The sequence below is a fragment of the Mercurialis annua genome, linkage group LG7 (assembly GCF_937616625.2).
Source record: "Mercurialis annua linkage group LG7, ddMerAnnu1.2, whole genome shotgun sequence".
NCBI classification, from domain to species: Eukaryota; Viridiplantae; Streptophyta; class Magnoliopsida; order Malpighiales; family Euphorbiaceae; genus Mercurialis; species Mercurialis annua.
Window position 1 is genome coordinate 29,607,383 of NC_065576.1, and position 20,613 is coordinate 29,627,995.

Genomic DNA, 20,613 nt, shown 5'->3' on the forward strand with positions numbered 1-20,613 from the left:
TTTTTTTAAACTGTTCGAAATTGTATTATAAACGGTTTTAAAAATGTCAATTTGAAACCTTTTGAAACTGTAATAAAAACATTTTTTTAAAACGGTTTCAAATTATTTTTTAAGAAATTGTTATAAACCATTTGAAATCCAATTAGAAACTGTCTTTGAAACGGTATATAAAACAGTTTCGAATTGTTTTTTTTTTTTTTTTGAAACCTTTTAAAAACTGTATTTGAAATATTTTGTAAAATAGTTTCAAATTGTGTTTTTTGAAAGTGTTTGCAACTGTTTGAAACTGCGAAGTAAAAATATAAATATTTAAAATTTTAAGTACGTTTGTAAACTTTCACCTTTTGAGGTAATTTTGACAAATATTTTTAGTTTTTAGTTATTTTTGCAAACTTTCCTAAAAATATTAATATAAATGTATTCATGTTTGAATGTGAGTTGACAGGATTTGAATGTGAGTTTTAGAATTAGTAAAAGGTAAAAGGGTATTTAAATATTAAAAAAAGGGTATTATGTAGTAGTCCACATTTTTAATAGTAACATATACTTTTTCATATAATAAAATTTTGAAAATAAAACTTTTTTATAATTAAATTTTATAGTTTATTTTTTAATTAAATCAAATACAGAAGTTTGAGTCATTTTATATTTAATCTATAACTAAAAAATAAGGGGTTATTTGCATTTAAAATTCCAATCTTTAGCGTTGGTAGCGATTAAGTACAACATGTGAATATTGGCTTTAAAAAGTTCAACGTTTCATTTTTTTATTTTTTATTTTGGTATTTTACAACTCAAGATTATAATCCAATGTTTAAGTCATTAAAAAACATTAAAACGTCATTTAGTGAGGAAAAAAGACCTGGTGTTAAAAGAAATGCCAAAAAAAGTTGAGTTTTTTTCTATCAAGTTTTAAAAATTATACTTAAATCACTACAAACACAAAAAGCTGAAAATTCCTATGCAAATAATTCAAAATAAGTTAATAAATAGGATAAATTAGGATAAATACTCTATTTTTAAAAATAATTTGATTTCCTACTTCAATAAAAAAAAGTTAAAGAAAATACCTCACTCTTTTATTGTTTTTATTTTTTTACCCTAACAAATGTTTATATTATAATTATACCTAACTTTTATTATTATTTTACTTTAGTCATAATTTATTTACTTTCAAGTGACAACTAATGACAACTGTCATTATTCTCTTTTTTTCTCTCTCTCTTTTCTCTTTTCTCTCTCCTCTCTCCTCTTTCTTCTTTTTCTCCTTCTTCTCTTCTTCTTTGTTTTCTTCGTCATTTTCTTCTTCTTCTTCTTCTTCTTCTTCTTCTTCTTCACTGTTTCTTCATCGGTCGTCATCACTGCGCCATCACTCCGCCATCACTCAACCGTCGCTCCGCCGTTCTTTTCATATTTGATTTTAGTTTTTTTTTAAATTCGTGGTGATTAATACGATTTATATTAACTTTTATATCTAAATGATTTTCTCAATTTTAGATCTAAAAATAGGCATGAAAAACGATTTTCTGCACAAAACAGCATCTGATTATCATATGAGTATCACTGCATTATCATAACATTATCATAATACTGCTGAAAAAAATGATTTTTTTTAAAAGACAACGTCTGATTATCATATGAGTATCAATATATTATCATGTTGTCATCATGACACTGCAAGAAAAAAATGATTTTCTGGAGAAAATAATGTTGATTATCATATCGTTATCATAATATTATCATGTCGTTATCATAATATTATCATATGATACCGAGATGATAGTATTTATGGTACCTAGATGATAATGTTATGATAATATCTATGATTATGTTATGATAAAACAATGTCTGATTATCATGTCAGTATCACTACATTATCATGTCGTTATCATAACACTGCAGTATGATAACTAGATGATAATGAAGTATGATAAGGTTATGATAATTGTATGATAACCTACGAAAATAAATAAATTATATAAGTGTTTATGATAATCAGATGATAACGGAGTAAAATCATAAATATTTTAAAACCTAGAGTAAAAACATAAATCTGGAAAAAACATGAGGTATTTTCTGTAACTTTTCCGTGTTGAGGTATAAAGTGCAAATATTTTCATTTTTGGAGTAAATACCTAAACTTCCCATAAACATGTATATAATTATGGTTATTTAGCAACAAAATTTAATATAATTACTTTTAAATATTGAAACTACTTGAAATTAATAAAGGTGGTGATGCAAATTAGTGAAATTTAATAACATTGTCAAACTAAATTTTAAGGTTTATTTTATTGAATTTTACATTTACATACTAATGTTGTAACCTTTTGTATTAAAATTTATATTTATTTGCTTTTACATGTTGGTAAAACATTTCTTCCAAAAACAATTTATAGAATCTTATTGACATCTAAAAAAATACAAAATTACAATACATGTTTAAAAATTGTACTTAGTCCATAATTCATAACAATAAGTAAATGTAGACAAATTCACGAGAAAATAAGAAACGTTGCAATATTAAAAAATCAACATAAAAATATATATAATATAAAATGAAAAAAAAATGTATTGATTTTTTATAAAATTAATAAAATCAATTAAATATTAATTTGATTCCGTGCAAATGCACAGGCTTACGACTAGAGTCTATAATAAATAATAACTTTTCAATGGAGACTCCGACGACCACCAACCCTCACTATGATGCAAGCATACAGATAGACAATGCAAAATTAGAATGTGAAAGGACCAAAGAATGGGGAAGGCATAAGAATATTAGCATTGAAAAGAAAAATAAACTAGCAAATAGAAATTGACATCTCTCTTTAACGTTGTACATGTGCAGAAGGCAAAAGTGTCAACAAGGTATTAATTTACATATAGAGACCAGATTACGTATCAGGATTTGGCAGCGGAAATTAAACTCGTATGCGCTTGGCATCCCCCTCAGGAACACTTAAATCACTCCCCTTCCCTGAAGCGGCTGTTTGTGCCTGAAACAGCAGTTAAAAGACTTTAGTAAATGTACCTTTCGACTACATTGGCGTTCTTATTATGAAGGTGAAAAACATTTCTGCTAATTTATTTTTTGTTTTTTTGTCTCAGGTTCCTCCAAACTCTAGGAAAGAACCAAAACTAATACTCTCTCCATACCAAATTGATAAGCCATGATTGTCTATAATTTGGGACTAAGAAACTTTGATTAGTGCCTATCAATTTGAGACAGAGGGAGTAAAAACTTTCAATGCATAAAAGTAGAGGTCAAGAATTTCTACAAACAAAATAAAGGACCGATAGATATGATAGTAAAGAGAAACACGTTTTCCACTCTTCAACAAATTGTAATATCATTCTCATGAACAATCACTATTTCCTTAACTCATGATTCAAATCTTCAACTTATTGTCATACACACATGAATGTTAAATCTCGATGAACTTAGATGATGACAAGAAACAGAAACGTGATGCTTACAGATTCGTCAGGAACAACAGCATATCTCTCTGATGGCGACACCCAGGTTTTCCCTGTTAAGGGAAGCATCACGTAAGATTAAGATGATAATATCCCAAAATACAGAAAATTTCTGACACTACAATATCAAAGAAGAGTAATACAAGGATAGAGCAAACACCTGATGATGGATCAACCATCGAGGATTCTATCTGTTGGCCCCCAGACCCATCGACACTTAAAGCTTCTATTATCACTGGTACATTCCTTTGAAACCAAATAAATGTAGCTGATTTATTGAACGTTACAAAACATTAGGCAATTTATTCAACAACACAATGCAACTGATAGATTATGTGATTTTCGTGAGCCATAACTTCTTAATGGATGTGTTTTTGTGCACTCAATAATCTAGGCAAACAGCCCCCAACTCTGTACCATTAGGCACATCTTTATCGTCCATGTCAGACATACAGTCCTGAGAAAAGGCTTGCAGTGTGGCAAACCTCATGCATCATTTATTGTTCATTCGTTGTCCCCAAATACGTACCTTCTGAATATAGTTGGTCCAACGTTTTGACATGCAGTTGTACAATCCATATTTAGTCCTATCTTAGGTTTACCAATGTACAAAACAATTTAAGTGGCTTGAGTTAAAAGAATATTTGCAGCTTAGCTCCTCGGTATTTCTTTCTAAGCAACAGGTGTGGAAAAGAAAACTGTATAGCGAATTAAAAAAACACGTGTATAAGAAAAAGAGGAGCTTATGCATAGGAGATAAAGTTATATAAGCACAAAATTCAGGACAAGCACGTAGACCTGGCAATTCGTGTCTGCGGGTCATAAACGGGTCAAACCCGTTTAGACACGAACACGATTAGCCTAAACACGAACACGACACGATTATTAATCGGGTTTGATATACAAAACCCAAACACGACACGGATATTACATGTGTTACACGACACGACACGTATAAACATGTTTATCTAAACGTGTCAATGTATCAACCCGTTTAAACTGGCACGTTTAAACCCGTTTAATTATTTAACTACCTTTTTAATTTATTTAATATAATATTAAAAGAATTATCACTAAATTTTAAAATAAATACTATTTTGATTGTATATAATATAAATAATTTAATTAAAATTAAGAATTTAATAACATTTAAATTATAAAAATAAATAATATTTAATTAAAACTAATTAACCGTGTTTAAACGGGTTAGGCGTGTATCACCCATTTAAACACGAAATTAGCCGTGTCATAAACGGGTTGACCCGATTATGACCCAAACTCATTTACATCAAACCCAAACCCGTTTAACTTCGTGTCGTGTCGTATCATTTAATCGTGTCGTGTCTAAAATTGCCAGGTCTACAAGCACACATGAAATGAAAACAATGAAATGCTGATTAAAAATAAGATTCGCAGAACTACAAGAAGCTAAGAAGGTGATATGGTTATGGTTAGAATCAAACCTTTATGACTCCCTAAAGGTGTGCTCACAAGAAGCTTCATTCAATAAAAATTGGTCCTTTCAAGGTTTTGAAGAAAATCAATTTCAACGCCCATGTTCTTGAGCTTTTTAACAACATGAATATCAGCAACATTTTCAACATACAAGATTTAACTTTGTATCGTGGATACGAAGATGATCATGAGCCTAATGATGAAGTTATAGCTAGACTACCTGTTCCTCTTCTCAAGGAACAAATGGAAGATGTAATTGATTATCAAGTAGTTTCTAAAAGAGGAGGTGATTATTTGAAATATTTTGTCAATTGGGTTGATAATCCACAATCTAATTATCACCTAGATTTCCATCCCCAGAAATTTTATAATTTCATGGTACTACCATCCCCTGAACTGTACCCTTCAAAAGCCCCCAAAAATAAAGATAAAAAATGTAACAAAAGCTATCTTTGAGGCAAAGAATAGAATCTACCAGAAGAGAAAAGTTTAACAATACGCATGTAAAATAAATATGTCTACGCTATTACCGGTCAGTAGACTCCCCGTTCCCAAGCTGTCCATTTGTACCTCTTCCCCAGGAAAAAACATTTTGATTTTCTGTAACAGCAAGTGTATGCCTCCAGCCGCATGAGATTCGAGTTACTTTCTGCTTAGTGCCAGATAAATATGCACGTAACATTGAACTGTCAGACAGAGAACAACCTTCTCAAAAAATAAAAAATCAAAAAGAAGGAAGTGCCTAGAGAACTGAAAATCAGTCATCAACTATCTAAATTCTGAGCTACAGTGACAAGTATGTGCCTGCTCATGGGGAAATTTAACTTGCACTGGAGAGCAGTGGTCTACATTGTCACCAACTCCAACCTGTCCAAACTGTACATGAAACACAACAAAACAGAGAGATAAAATTTAATAAATAGCAAAACAGACGGCTAATTAAAAATGTTGATATATAATGCTAACATGTAAAGGACTATATACAAGAAAATATATGTAAATGTAAATGGTTCATCATGTTTCCATGACCAAAACGAAAGTACGGTCTTCCTTTCTCTCCTTTTATCCCTTCTTTTATCTCTTTTGAACTTCTGGAGTAAAGATAGATCATAGAACTCAAACAACCGGTTAAATCAACCTGGGATAAGGTTTAGTTGAACTGAGATGAAAACTTTAAACTTTTAAATTGCCAATATGACATCCCAATATGACTCTCTGTATGACCCATGTTTCACCGATTAAATCAGCATAAGATTGACTTAAATGCTACAAACAATTTATACTTTAAATTATTTCCCTAAATAAACAAATGGAAATTTAAAACCTTATTCCAACCCCAGCCATAAAGTTTTCCATCTGAAGTGACTGCCATAGTGTGTCTCCAACCGCCTGATATCTACAAAGAAAAATAAAACTAAACATGATATGTTAAGATAATAGTACTTTTAGAAAATAAGATTAGTCATATGTCAATATGTATTCGAAATTTCAGATACATGAACATTTAAAAGTATTTGAAAATCAAGCATTACATTTTAATAGCAAAGACTATGTGTGTGAATTCCAATTATTCCTTTTTTATTTTCTTTTTTGTGTTGGAGCTGATTCTGCTAAATTTCCAAACAAATAAAGGATTTCAAAAGCAAGCACAATAAGCATAATAGTAAGTGTAGCTACCATCTCCACGCCAGGTTACTAACATCAACAACAAAAACATAAATTAGAGAAAATATGAAAATGAATGTCATATCGAAAAGAGGATGAATGAACCTTGAGACAACAGGACACTGACTCCTTTGTTTAGACAGCATGGATTCAAGTGATGAATATAATATCAAAAGGATATAGTACAACTAAAAGATACATGAAAGACTAACTACAATAGACTCCTCAGCCATCTAAGTGGGGAAGCAATGTACATTGAGAACGTATATAGAATTTACAGACTGGAACAACAATCTTAATGACAACTGACAATGATGTTAAAGAACATAAGACCTTCCGTGCATTAGAGGCACATACAATTTATACTTCTATACTATATTCTATGTACAAAAGCACAGAAGGGGACATGCACTTTTACTTAATACCCTTAATATTATTTCAACTATTAATATAATTAATCAATAAATTAAATAATCTTAATCCAACTCATAAGATATGTCTTAAACCAACTCATAAGATATGTCTTAATCCAACACAAATTCTAATTAATCTCCAACTAATTTAATTTTGACTATAAATAAAATTGCAATGATATAATGATATAATTATAATAAATTTAATCTAACTCATAAGATATTTTCTAACCTAACAAAAAGTCTATTAATATTGATTATAAATAAATCACAAATATATTATTATAATAAATGTAAACCAACTCATAAAATTTTATCTAATCCAAAAAAAACTCTAACGAATTGTTTTTTAGGATAAACACTAACTAATCTAACATTGATCATAATTTTAACAGATATTAGCATAAATATAACAAATTTAATTAAAATAATATTACACTTACTACTACTTTAATTATTAGCATAATAATCAAATAATTAATATTTCTCAAAAACAAAATCAAAATAATTGAATAGTCTTAATCCAACTCACAAAAATATTTCCTAATCCAACAAAAACTCTAACTAATTTTTGAGTATTTATATATAAAAAACATTGGTATACCTAAAATAAATTTTAAATAAATGTTGTTGACGTCAATTAATTTTAAAAATTAATAACTTGAAGTATTATATTTATTTCATAAAAAAACTCTAATTAATTTAATATTGATTATAAAAAATGAAATTGATATAATTATAATGAATTTAATTATTATATAAATTGCCACATCACGTTACGAGCAATGTGCATAGTATGTAATACGAAACTTGTCTCTTAAAACACTCATACAAGCTGGCTAATTTCTGATATAGTTTATTCATCAATTTAAGAAAGGGATAATTATTAAAAAAAATAGATCTAAGATTAGTTCGAAGTAATTAAGTCCCTAACTTTTGAAAAATCAAAGTTTTTCAAATAAAGTTTATTTTGATACCTAAACTTTTTCTTTTTCAAAAAATCCATAAAATCATATAAAGTCAAATAAATTTTGAAAAATAAAACGTAAATATTTATTAAAATAATTTCATTAAATAAAAAAATAACAAAATTATTTATAGATTTATTATAAATTTTAAAATTAGTGTTTAGTAAATTTTAAAAAAATAATAATTTTTTAAAGGCCAAATCACTCTAAAAGACCCAACCTTTTGAATTTTTTTTTTTATTGATGGCCCAACATTTCAAAAACGTCAATTTTGACTTAATTTTGATAAGTACATGTTCATTGTAGCAAATTAGGCATATTTATTAATTTTTTCATTTATGACGAACTTATAGTGTTTAGTCAATTAGATCTTCAAACTTCTGTTTCGGGGTCAAATAGGTCATTTTTAACTTTTTAAGTCAATTACATCCCAAACTCTTATTTTAAGTGACTTATTTAACCTAGAGACACGAGTTCGAGGGCCGCGTTGACCCTTTATTCATTAAAATATACATATCGAAATAAGGTCACAATTGGCGTTTTTGAAAGGATGCCGAGTGATAAGGCTTATATTAAAGAGTATGCTAATTTACAATAAGAAAACAATCATATAATTTTACAAAACATTTAAAAAAAATTAAAAACTTAATTAATTTTTTATGCTTTTATGAACTTTAATGAAAGAAAAATATGTTCACATACCAAGCAGAATTTTAATTATAACAATCCAATTATTTGACCAAGTCAACTGACGGAGTTAATTGACGAAGGGGGTAGTAGTTTTAATCAAACATCGGGGAGGGAGAATTTTGATTTTTCAAAAGTTAGGGGGCCTTAGTTAGTTTGACCTAACTGCAAGAGGTCTTTAGTAATAAACCCTTTAAGAAAAGCTTAAAGCTTCACAACTTTCTTTTAGGATATGTCTCATTTGTGTTTGTTGAACCTTCATGATTCTGTGAAACATAGCTTCTAGTAAATAAATTCTTGAAAATAAGGTGCAACTTAATGTGTTGACTGAATTGTAATCAGCTTTTGAAAAATAAGGAAATTAACCAAAATCAATGAACCCAGAATAAGTTGTTTTATTTCTAAAGAATACCGAAAAGAAACGATAGTCTTACAAATAAAAGAATTTATTAATGTTAGCAGTAGCCGGCTAAAATGCAAAACTCACGTCAAAATTCATTCTTGATTTCAATCCACAAAAAGTTGCTTATAGCATTGAAAGCTCAAATTAAGGAATATGGTAGATTTTAAGGCTTCAAGAGATTTTTCAGATCCGGAAAAAACTAGAGTTATAATCAATTGTGGATTGTATATGGATTTTGAGAGAGAAAACTAGCTCAAAATTAATAGAATCTATATTGTGGTCTATATGCTGATGTTTTCTTGTGATATTACATTCTTGATAACATCACCCAATAACATATGATATGGCCAAATAATTTAGTCTAGTTAAATAAACAGGACAGCATCCCAAATTAAATTGAAGTAAAACGATATTGAGTTCTCTCAAGAAATAGATAGCTCAATAATAAAACTTAAGAATTAAGATTCCAATTCGACAGTTAATTAAGCCACTGGGATGCACCATTAAGTATATATAAAGGGGAATGGCTTCCCTAGGTCCTGGGGACATCTAATGTTATTAGTATAGAAACAAGATAGGGACGACAAAAGTCTTGTGAAATACATAACCAACCAGAAACTACACAAGGAAGATACTTATTAGGTCAAAATTCCAAAGAGTCATTTATGGAATACTAAATCTAATCTAAACTAGCCCAATCTGTTCCAATAATAATTATCTTCGAGCCAAATTATTTTCAGTGAAGAAAATTGATTTGTTTTGAAGAAGGTTGTGCAAAGTGCCACTAAAGAACAGAATAATTACAGTACAATAAAATACTTTAAACTTGGGGGAGAAACTATGAAGTTTGACAAGAAAATTGTTAATTTAAATAAGATCTTGGAACTCAATCTTGTCTGTACGTGTATCATATTACTGCTAAGAGAAAGGTTACCTGAGATATAGAACTGCCCGCCAATGCTTCTAGCTGATGAGGAATAAGGTGATCTGCAAAGTCCCCATGCCCTAGTTGACCATATTTACTCCATCCATAAGTGTATAATCCACCTGAAGAAGAAACAGAAATCGTATGCCGCCATCCACAAGCAACCATAACCATCTTCTCTTCCTAGATATTCCATCACAACATCAAAATAATCTTTAAGGAAAAACGGGCACAGTAACTGGAGAATACTGGGAAATTTGAATAAAGAGCAACCACCCAAAATTGTAAAGTTCAGAAATTTTCTTCAAACTTATTTTTTATTTTTATCTTATTGCATTACCATGATTACAATTCAAATTGAAAGTTTAATCCAACTATAGCTGTTATAATAGTAATCTGGATATAAAACAAATGAGAAATCATATGATACTAATTTCAGTTGCAACATAATTTCCATTTCTTAAAAAGTGAACTGTATCAGATGTAAGGAATGCAAAATTTCAAGAGTGAGCTCAATGCCCATAACAAATTTATGGGCGTACGTGCACAAATTGAAGTAGCTATTTTCACTACCTATCCGATTCAGAAAAAGGAACAAAGTTAAATGATGATACATTCAAATAGAGGCAGGTAATTTCGTACGCACATTCATCCAAGGAAAATGTTACCTCTGTATCTAACTTTTAGCATTTTGTACTCACTCGCAGTCAATTTTGTTCTTTAAGGTTGCAAGAGACTCGATTGAATTTTTAAACAAAGTACGGGACACAAAAAATAAAAGGTTGCAATAATCGTTGAAATATCTTTACTTTATGACAAATTAGGATATTTAGCATGAGATAACTCCACATGACAGCTTTTAACCTAAACTATTTCTGTTTGTAAGAGAGCACAAAGTGGAAAAGAAGGAACAAATCCATCAGGATAGAGAATTCAAGATGTGGAACTTCTGACAATTGGCACATACAATACGGCCAGTTGCTTCGCGTGGATTTTCATAACATTTCTGTGAAAAAATGGATATGCATTTGAAATAGATGCCCAGGTTATTATATATATCATGAGCGATACCGAAATGGAATGAGTAATTCTTTATCCAAGAAAAGGTCTTTCTCGTTTGCATGGTCCAATCATTGATTCTGAAATTTCTAAAATAAAGTTAGGTAGGTCGCTAGCATAGTTCCCTATCCACGATACTGATATTTTACCAAATTTTATAGATTTCCCTGATAAACCTTCTATTACAATCTAGAAAATAGTTAGATGATTATTGGGATATCTAAGAAAAGAAACTAACATATTATTTTCTGGATTATTCAAAATCATCATAACTGCGCAGAAATGGCAGTGAAGTTTAAAACTAGGTCTGAGAAAGCCAACAGGTACAGTCAAATAACATAAAGTACAAAGTGCAATATATTGGACCATATCGAATATTAACTGTAACTAACTCGCGATTATACAATTAGTTAATGAGTGGCAGTTGGGTTGGTCAAAAGAAATAAACTATAGTGTCCAATGAATATGGCAGTTCGGTTTGGTCTAGATAAAATTTATCAGCCGAAAGGTTTGTTTAATTATGCACCGGACTAACAGTATTATATGAACTTAATTACGTAAAAGTTCCATTCATTTGGTGTCTGTATTGACCCTAAGTCATATAGTTATTAGACCTTGTAGTGAGATCCACCGAAAGTAAATTATTTATATGCAATTTTAATACTTTAGAATTTCATGATAATTGTTAATATACAATAATCAAAGAAGTTAAATGATTGAATTTATAGTAAATCAAGCAAAAGTAAATGATAAGGAGTAACAGAATAAAATTTTAGACCCAAATATATGCATAATATTAGGGCTCCTTAATCATTTGAAGGTTGTGATAATAGTATATCTGGTAAAGATATTATATAACCAGTTTGAAGACATACATTAGAGAGAGATACTTTCTCAGGTACCAACCGATCCTTTCTGTCACCCAGGCCTAAATTTCCATATCTGCCCCAACCCCATCCATATAAATCTCCATCTTCTGAGATAGCTGCAGTATGTTCAGCACCAGCAGCAACCATTTTGATCCGGACTCCCTGCTCGGGACAATAAATAAATTTCAGTACAGCAATCATAGCAACAAAATATCTCACTCAATTAATTATTAACTGCCTATGGCAATAGATTAATAATATCTCTTGTTTACAAAGCCACTCACCATCTTAACTTGAATCTGTATTGTAGTCGTCATAATTGTTTTCACTACTTCTCATGAAAGAAGCAAAAATATGGAAACCTTTCAACATTGTCAGAAAGTTTACTTAGTTTCCAAAGAAATTACGCAGAACCAAGATTTTATTAGACTGGATCACCCCCCACTTTCTCCTTTATTCTGCCCAACCAATCACATACATATTGGGAACACGAACACAATGTAATAGACCTTCTCTCCTACTTATACTTATTTTTCAATGCCCAAGAAATAAATCATTTTGTTTTCCCACCATGCGCAGTTTTGACAGTAGTTTTGACAGTTGCTAGATCTATTAAGGAACAAACCTCACTAATTAACAATGAACAATTTAACCTTCCTAATAAATATACAGAATCGGTCAGAGCATGCATGCTTGTGATAAACACGTCTGACAAGTTTATAAGTATTTATCCCACCACTACATCACTCAGTTAAGTCTTAAAGCCAAATGAGTTGACGTAAACACAGCCCTTGGTAAGGTGCTAAAAGAAAGGCTAGTAGCTTTTTTGTTGTTTCAACGAGTCCTAAACTACCATATATCAATGGAAAGAGAGAGAGAAACAAAAAGAAAAAGAATCTACACAGCACAAACTTCTTTTAAAATAGGTGATTATAAAATTACCTGGAAAGCTTGAATTTTCTGAGGCACGAGAGAGTCTTCAATAGTGCCAAGACCAAGCTGGCCATTTTGATTCCGCCCCCAGCTTCAAGAAGAAAGGAAAAAGACCTCAAGCAGTAGAACATTTCCCAAGATATATAACCAAGGAAGCATGCTACTAAGAATTTAGTAAACTAGTGAGTAGCTTCCAAAGTAGAAAAGGAAAAGGAAAACAATTAACCGATGTATACAATAGAATCGATCAAAACGACGCTTGAAGCTTTGTTTATAGAAATTATAGCAAAACGTCACTTTAAATCAACAACGAAAGCAGCTCCAACAAATCGTTTATTATCAGTAAGCATGCTATGCCACCAGAGAACTGACAATTTCATAATGATACGGTAAATAGGACAACTTTGGCAAGCAATATAAAATAGTAATACAGTTGATTTCCAATGCTACCACAGTGCGCTACTAAGATGGTTCCCTTTGTGGCTTAAGAAATATGATTACGCTAAAATCTCTTGAAAATGAGCATGGTGTTTTTAATTTTAAATTATAACTTGGAAAACTTAATGATACGCTATGATGTCATGACTTCTATTACTTTTCCATGACTTTCCATTTGTCCCTTCATACCTTAATTTTGGAAGTGCACCCTTTGCGAGGCAAGGCTCTATGACCCCTTGGCTCCTTTGATGTGCCTTGCACAATTAACAACTATAGGGGTGTATGACTAATAGCAGAACGGGTAATTCTCCATAAAGGAAATGATAATTATTTTCAAGCCTTCGTCTACCTCCAAACTCCTAGTTTGTTTCTGTTTTGAATCTATGCCTCTGTTAACAGCATTTTCTGCTAGAGAATTCAAGTTTTTGCAACTTACTGAAATTAAGATCACAGAACTATAAGTTTCGCATCTTAATTGGGTTCATTCCAATTGTTCCATAAGGCAGATGGCGGGTTTTGGTGTTTTGATTGTTCTCCAGCTTATCCCTTTTCAAGTAGGTGCCTTGGGATTTGCCTCACTCAGGTGTTTGTATTTATGTCTTTGTAAAAACTCTTATGCATTCAAACTAAGAGGAAAACTTGCACTTCCAGAAAAATGAAATATTATCTCATTCTGTTGTGGATAAGATAGTTATAAATGCTTCTCGAAGGATAAAGGTTTTAGAGGTTTGATGGTGGAGTACCCTAGAGTAATATCTTGATCTGATCCTAGATGTCTTGGTAAAGCAAGTAAAAGAAATAATGAGAATAGAAAGTAATAACCTTTGCACCAGGCCTTCCATTGTGACTGCTAAACAATGGCTGTCCCCGCAAGCAATTTGCTTGATCTTGAGGCCATGTAATTGTTTAATTGGTTGAGGAGTAAACAAATCGCTGGAATTACCATGACCCAGCCTCCCAAAGTCACCCCTGCACAAAATATCAATCTTGTTAAGCAGGTACAAACAAAGAAAAACACAACTAAAAACATCAGCACAAACCATCCCCAGCTATAAACATCGGAGCACGACTGAGAATATGCAATGGTATGATCAGCACCACAGACAACAGATACAATGTGAACACCATCCAATGTACTGAGTTGTGTGGGAGAAAGTCGATCCTCAGCATCACCGTGCCCTAACTGCCCATCCTCCCCTCGTCCCCATGAGCAAACAATGTTTCCAGCTGCACAAATTGTTTCAAATTCACAAGAAAATCTTCAAATAAAAAGAATTGACAGTAACTAAGGCATACAGAGCAGCGCCACGGAATGGCTAGCACCGGCGGAGATGAGAAGAACGCGACGAACAGGACCACTAACTTCGATTGCTTCTTCATCTGCCATTGATATTGCTGTGATTCTTTATATCTACAACTACATATAAGGAGGTTAAATGAGTGGAGAGATTACTTCAATTAAAACATTATTACAAGTTTACGCAGTTAGGTGATAGAGCCATTGATGGCGCTAAGGGCCCATCTTTTTCTTTTCTTTTTTATCCCCCTCTCCTCCACATGCTCCTCATTCCCATCATCTTTTATTCCACATTCACTCTATACCACTTTCCTTCTCATTTTTACTGCGGATTATTAAATACTGCCCTTAAATTATTAGGTACCGCCTTTATTTTATTTAAATATTCTTTTACCTTATCTTAATTTTAAAACTCATATTCAAATAGTTGCATTTAGGCGATAGAGCCATTGAAAAATTTTCATTTCAATTTTAAATTTTTTCTTTGATTTTTTCCATACGAACGTTTTCAGGATACGTCTTCCCCTCAAAAGAGACGAAATAGGGAAATGGCTCCCCCTCAGAGAAAACGAAATTTAGAAACGTTTCCCCCACAAGGGAGACATTTCTAGGACATGTCTCCCCTATGGGGAAGACGTTTTTCCAGGATTTGTCTCCTGTGAGAGGGAGACATTCCAAGAAACGTCTCCCCACCCTAAGGGAGACGAAATACGGAAATATATTACCTGAAGGGGAGACGAATTCTAGAAATGTCTCCGTGGAAATATGTGAAAGAAATTAAAAAAATTGAATGCAAAAAAATTGATTGGAAAAATTTACCTCGGGAGTTTTTCCGGAATCTTAATACTCGTCTCCCTATGAATTGGAATCGTAATCGGCCATTATAGTTTCAAAATTCGAATGACATTGAGAGGAAAAATTATTATGTTTTGGTCAAAAGGACAAGGAGGTAATTTGGAGGGTCGGTACCTAGTAAATAGGGACGGTATATAGTAAAACCCTTTTTATTCCAATTATTTACGCTTTATTGTTTTCTTACCATCATTTTTTGTGGGAAAAAGGTCATTCATATCCTTAAAAATTGACTCCAGGATCAAGTAAGCCTTCAACGTTCAAAAAGGTTCATATATACCCTTAATGTCTTAAAAAGTGAACAACCAGGCCCCGATTTAGAGGCATAAATGAGACGTTAAGGGTCTAGTTGACAAAATCGGGGTTCTGGTTGTTCACTTTTTTAAAATGTTAGGGGCATATTTGAATCATTCCGGACGTTTAGGGCTTACTTGATCTTCAGCCTAAACCTTAAGGGTATAAATGATCCTTTTTTCTTTTTTTGTCGGAAAGATCAAAATCTTCATTGATAAAACGACCATAAAATTCTCGAATCTATCCACACCATTTGAGCCAGAAAATTATTATAAAATTCATTATCTTAGTCGAATTTCTTGGCCACCATATGTGCCACCTAATTATAATTTCTCCTAACGAAGTTAAAATTACAGCAATGAGAGTTTAGGCATATAACGTTCTACAATCTTGTATGATGACTTTGCATTCCAGGTTTGTTAGTATATTAGAACTCAATGCATCTATGATACCATTCGCGTCCCCTACGAACACAGGATTAGGAGGTTGATTTCTGTCATCTAACAGAATGGCCTCTCGCAATGCAAACTCTTCCACCATTGTTGGAGATGTCACATTAAAGAAACACTTTGTGATTGAGGAGACAACTCTACCCCGATAGTTTCTTGCTACACATGCCCCAACTCTAAAGTGCAACTCTACGTCATAAGCCCCATCAAAGTTGATCTTTATGCCAATTTTCGAAGGAGGTGATCAACTGCAGTTTTAAAGTTTCAATCCCTTCCAAGTTCAAAGGCACCGTATGTTGAGTTCTCCCTTGTGTTGACAAGGAAAAATCAGTCATGAGTTCATTTGACTGCCACTAGGTTGTTGTCCTCTTCTTGGAAGATTAATATGCTCTTCGCTTTCCATAATGATCACATGATCCATATTATTTTGGTAAGAATTTCTCCCTTAGTAGTCATATCTTGTGATTGTTCGCACATTAAAATTTAGAAAAGGCATACTGTCACAGCCTAATTTCGCGAGTCGTGACTAGGGCTAGGGAACGAGAGTGGTTGCTCCGGAACCTGTAGAAAGCCTTAATCAATATCCACTTTTATCTTATGAAACAATTTTCAAAAGATGGTATATTTAAACTAAAGCGATAAGTAATAAATATGGTACAATTTAAACATTAGAGTTTTTACAAAACATTAAGAGTCAAAAGCGGAAGACTGCTATCTATTATTTGCAGATCTTCTAGAAGTCAAACTTCTTATGCACAGACTCCTAGACAACCAAAACATCTTCCGAGAACGCAAGTTGCAAGACATACTCACCGAATACTTGATCCTGAAAAGTTTAAATCCACGGGTCAAACTACGCTAGTTGAGATAGTGCATTTACAATTAAATGTTAAACACAATATAAAACTATGCCATAAACTTTAATGTGCATGTTAGTAGTATGTGTCCTAAGGACATTATGTCTGTATACTTGTATAAACAAATCCCAATGGTAATGGCATATATGTTTTATTTAAACTAAATGTTTATTTATTACATATTGTCCTTATCACATTGTGATAGAATCTGTTCTTAAGGTGTTAAAAATATGAATGACAGATTCTATTATATAAGTGATCTAATTTTCCGTTCAAGATCAATGGGATCCTACGAATAAGGGCATCACATTATCCCGGAAAGATCGTCACCTTTGTTAATTTTCCTTATTAGTAAAGGGTTACTAATTATAGGAAGTAGTGAGTCTCATACTACTTGGTGGGAATCAGATTAAACATGTGGACACTCAAGGGGTTGAGTAAGTCAAACAAGTGATGCTAGATGACTTACACATGGTATTTCATCAAAGCTAATTTAATGTCATCTCGTTCATAATTGTACATATGCTCTTTGACTTGCGGTGAAACTATCTTGTAAATAGGTGATTAGAGTTTGATACTCTTTATCTTTAGATCTTGTATATGGAGATAGGGGTTTAACCTAGAGAGGATTCATCACTCCGAATGAACGAAGATAAAATTTTATGCTATCTCGAATTGTTCTTGATGGATGATAAAACATGCGCAGGTGTATATGACTTAATTAGAAAGTTGTTTCTAGTGGAAGTCATATTTATTAAGAATAAGAACGGAGAGATGATGTCATATGATCAAGACAAACAGTGTTTGACTTAAACGTGACACTAGTCGAGATCGGAATCTTAGATGAAGGAATTTTGAGTGTACGGTAATTATAAAAAATGCATCAAAACATTCATCTCTATTTGGGGTTCGTGATATGTTGTTAGACGTCACTCACGATCTACGAGAATAAATAATTTATGGGATTTAATTATTTAATATAAGAAAGGCGTTTCTTATGACTCTCGTTGCCATATAGATGTGAAAAGTCACACACATTAGAGTGTGCAACCGATTGAGTTTACGAGAGATTGATTTCATATAGATACTAGCATATCTAGAAAATTAATTTAAGATGAAAAACAAGTACAAATAAGGGACTAATTTATAAGAGTTATAAAATAATAAGAACCTAATTGTATTTTATCCAAGTTAATGTGATTAGTGATTGGATGGTGTCATGTGCTTATGTCATATAAATGATGTCATTATGATGATATCATGCGCTTATATCATATATGTGATATCATATGATGATATCATGTGATTAGGTCATATATGTAATGTCATGGTGTAAATGACATGTGTCATAAGGTGGCAACACATTTGCTTAGTGTGTGACACCTAGCATGTGAGATGTTGGAGTTTTCTACAAACTTTAACCTATAAATAGAAGTTTCCTTTGCTCATTTCATACACCACACACAACATACTACAACACCGAGTTGTAGAGAGAGAAAAATGCTTGAAGGATTTCAAGTAGTCGTTAATCACGGAAAAGCTTGCTGAAGTTTTTCATACATCCGAGCAAACACATAATCGCGACGAGTTTTTGAGCTTAGAGTTGCTCGGCAAGAGGAACTCTTCCAAAATACTTCAAGGCGAGGATTCAATCGGACACATACTCGTGTTAACGAGCTTAAGGATGCTGTACTTTTGGGACTATAAGAATCGTTGGAGAATCGACATAGGTATTCTTCTTACAATTTCTAGATGCGTGCTTTAATTACTAAATGATACGACGATCCATTTGTTATTGATATGACCAATTTCTCGATCGGGATTGTTGGAATTTCAATTTTGAATTGAAATATATGATCGAGACCCACGCGTCCCGCTACGGCAATAGTTGTAATACCCCTAATTTTCCAAACGTGGAATTTTTGGAAATGCGGTGAATCGAAAATTAGTGGCGGCAGGATATTGCCCTAGAAATTGATTTTTGATTGTTAATTTCGTGTGATTGATTTATTTATGATGCTAGATTTTAATTATTTAATTTTACGTGTGCATGGCTACGTAAATTGATTATTTGTGCATGGGTGGCAATTACGGAATTTTTGGCCATAAAATAATAAAATCGTTTTAAATTATTAAAATATTAAAAGAGGGATTATAAATATATTTATATGGGGTTTGACCTTGTAAGAGATTAAATTAGTGCAGAAACATTTTTCAAGAAAGATTTTGTAATATTTCGAAAACCGTCAAAAAAATTATTAATGGTATTATTTTATGAATAAGAGCTAAAATTCTCTACACAAAAGAATTTGTAGAGACAAAAGTAGATATTTGAGTAAGTAAGAGCACATGGGGGTGGACACATGTCTTAATGCATGGTAAAAAGGTGTCATTTATTTGGGGATTAATTGCTCTCCAAGGCAAAAGAACTAACACTTCATTAAATCAAATTATCTAAAAATAGAATTCTCTTTTTCTCATCTTCTTCTTTTCAAAGAAAAGACAAACTCCAAACCTCCCATTTTTACTTGACATTGCCGAATTCTACTAAACCACCAATACCATCTTCTTCTTTTTTCAACTCTTAAAGGTAAATATTAGACTTATTTTGGTTATTGTACTTGTGTGCATTTCTTGTTTTGGGTATTTGTGGGATCATATTTTACATGCTTTAAAGCTTATTTTTTTTACAAAGAAATATACTTTAAGATAATCAAAGTGATGGGTATGGTTTAGTTGTAAGAAATTTTGCTTCTTTAACTAAAATCATAATTTTTAAAGTTTAAAAAAAAAAAATTACATGCAAAAGGGTTTTACTATATAAGAGACTAATATAAACAATGGGTAATGAATATTTTCGGAAATTTTGAAACTTTTCTTAAGGTTATGATTTTAATCATATGGGTATTAAAGGGTTAAAATTTTCTTAAAGTAATAACCGAATATTTTATAGATTTATTTTGAAAAAAATTGGCTCTTAAAGTCTCACGTTTAATTTTCCAAAAAAATTCATGACTTTGAAAATCTTGAGTCTCTTGAGAAAAATTCACATTTAATTTTATTAGTTGGATTTTAGCCGAATTGTTTAAAAATCAAAATATTCAAATTTTGAGTTAAAATCTTGTGCTATTGTGAGTATAAAATATAAGGGTAAAGTTTTAATTAATAATGGGGAATTAAATGGTTTTTAAAAAAAAAGAATATTGTTTGAAACAATTTGAATAATTTTTATCTTAAAAGAGATTGAGTTTTGGGTTAGTAAATCCAGGAAAATAATTGTTTAGGGGTGGAGAAAATAAAGACTTTTATTTTGGCCGAATACATTTTCAATGTTGTATGTATAAATTTGTGAAAAATTAATTAGTGGGTATTTGTTGGAATTATGTGTTTGTGATTTCCATGATTGGACTTGGAATTTTGTGGTATGAATTATGTAAGTTAAATGAGGTTTTAATTGAAGTTAAATAAGGTTGCTAGTGAATTGTATGAAATGGTGAAGATGTATGCTTATGATATAAATATTTGAAAATTTGTTTAGATGTTGAATTTTGTTGGCCGAATAAGTAACA

At 31.5% G+C, this 20,613-nt stretch overlaps 1 protein-coding gene across 2 annotated transcripts; it reads right to left on the reverse strand.

Annotated features, from left to right (window-relative positions):
• Nucleotides 1–2,762: 2,762 nt before the first annotated feature.
• LOC126655375 (ultraviolet-B receptor UVR8) lies at nucleotides 2,763–14,870 on the reverse strand. 2 transcript variants are annotated; one of them, XM_050349538.2, is made up of 12 exons: nucleotides 14,592–14,868; nucleotides 14,336–14,522; nucleotides 14,118–14,264; nucleotides 12,867–12,948; nucleotides 11,931–12,086; nucleotides 10,006–10,179; nucleotides 6,260–6,331; nucleotides 5,740–5,811; nucleotides 5,466–5,584; nucleotides 3,641–3,726; nucleotides 3,481–3,533; nucleotides 2,763–2,999 (listed from the first exon to the last, which is right to left on the reverse strand). In XM_050349538.2, the coding sequence occupies exons 1-12, from the start codon at nucleotides 14,680–14,682 to the stop codon at nucleotides 2,925–2,927; spliced, it is 1,314 nt and encodes a 437-aa protein (XP_050205495.1). In that variant the 5' UTR covers nucleotides 14,683–14,868; the 3' UTR covers nucleotides 2,763–2,924. The 2 variants fall into 2 exon arrangements, 1 of the variants encoding a protein (XP_050205495.1); XR_007633007.2 differs by having other exon boundaries at nucleotides 2,915–2,999; nucleotides 3,641–3,748; nucleotides 14,592–14,870.
• Nucleotides 14,871–20,613: the final 5,743 nt, after the last annotated feature.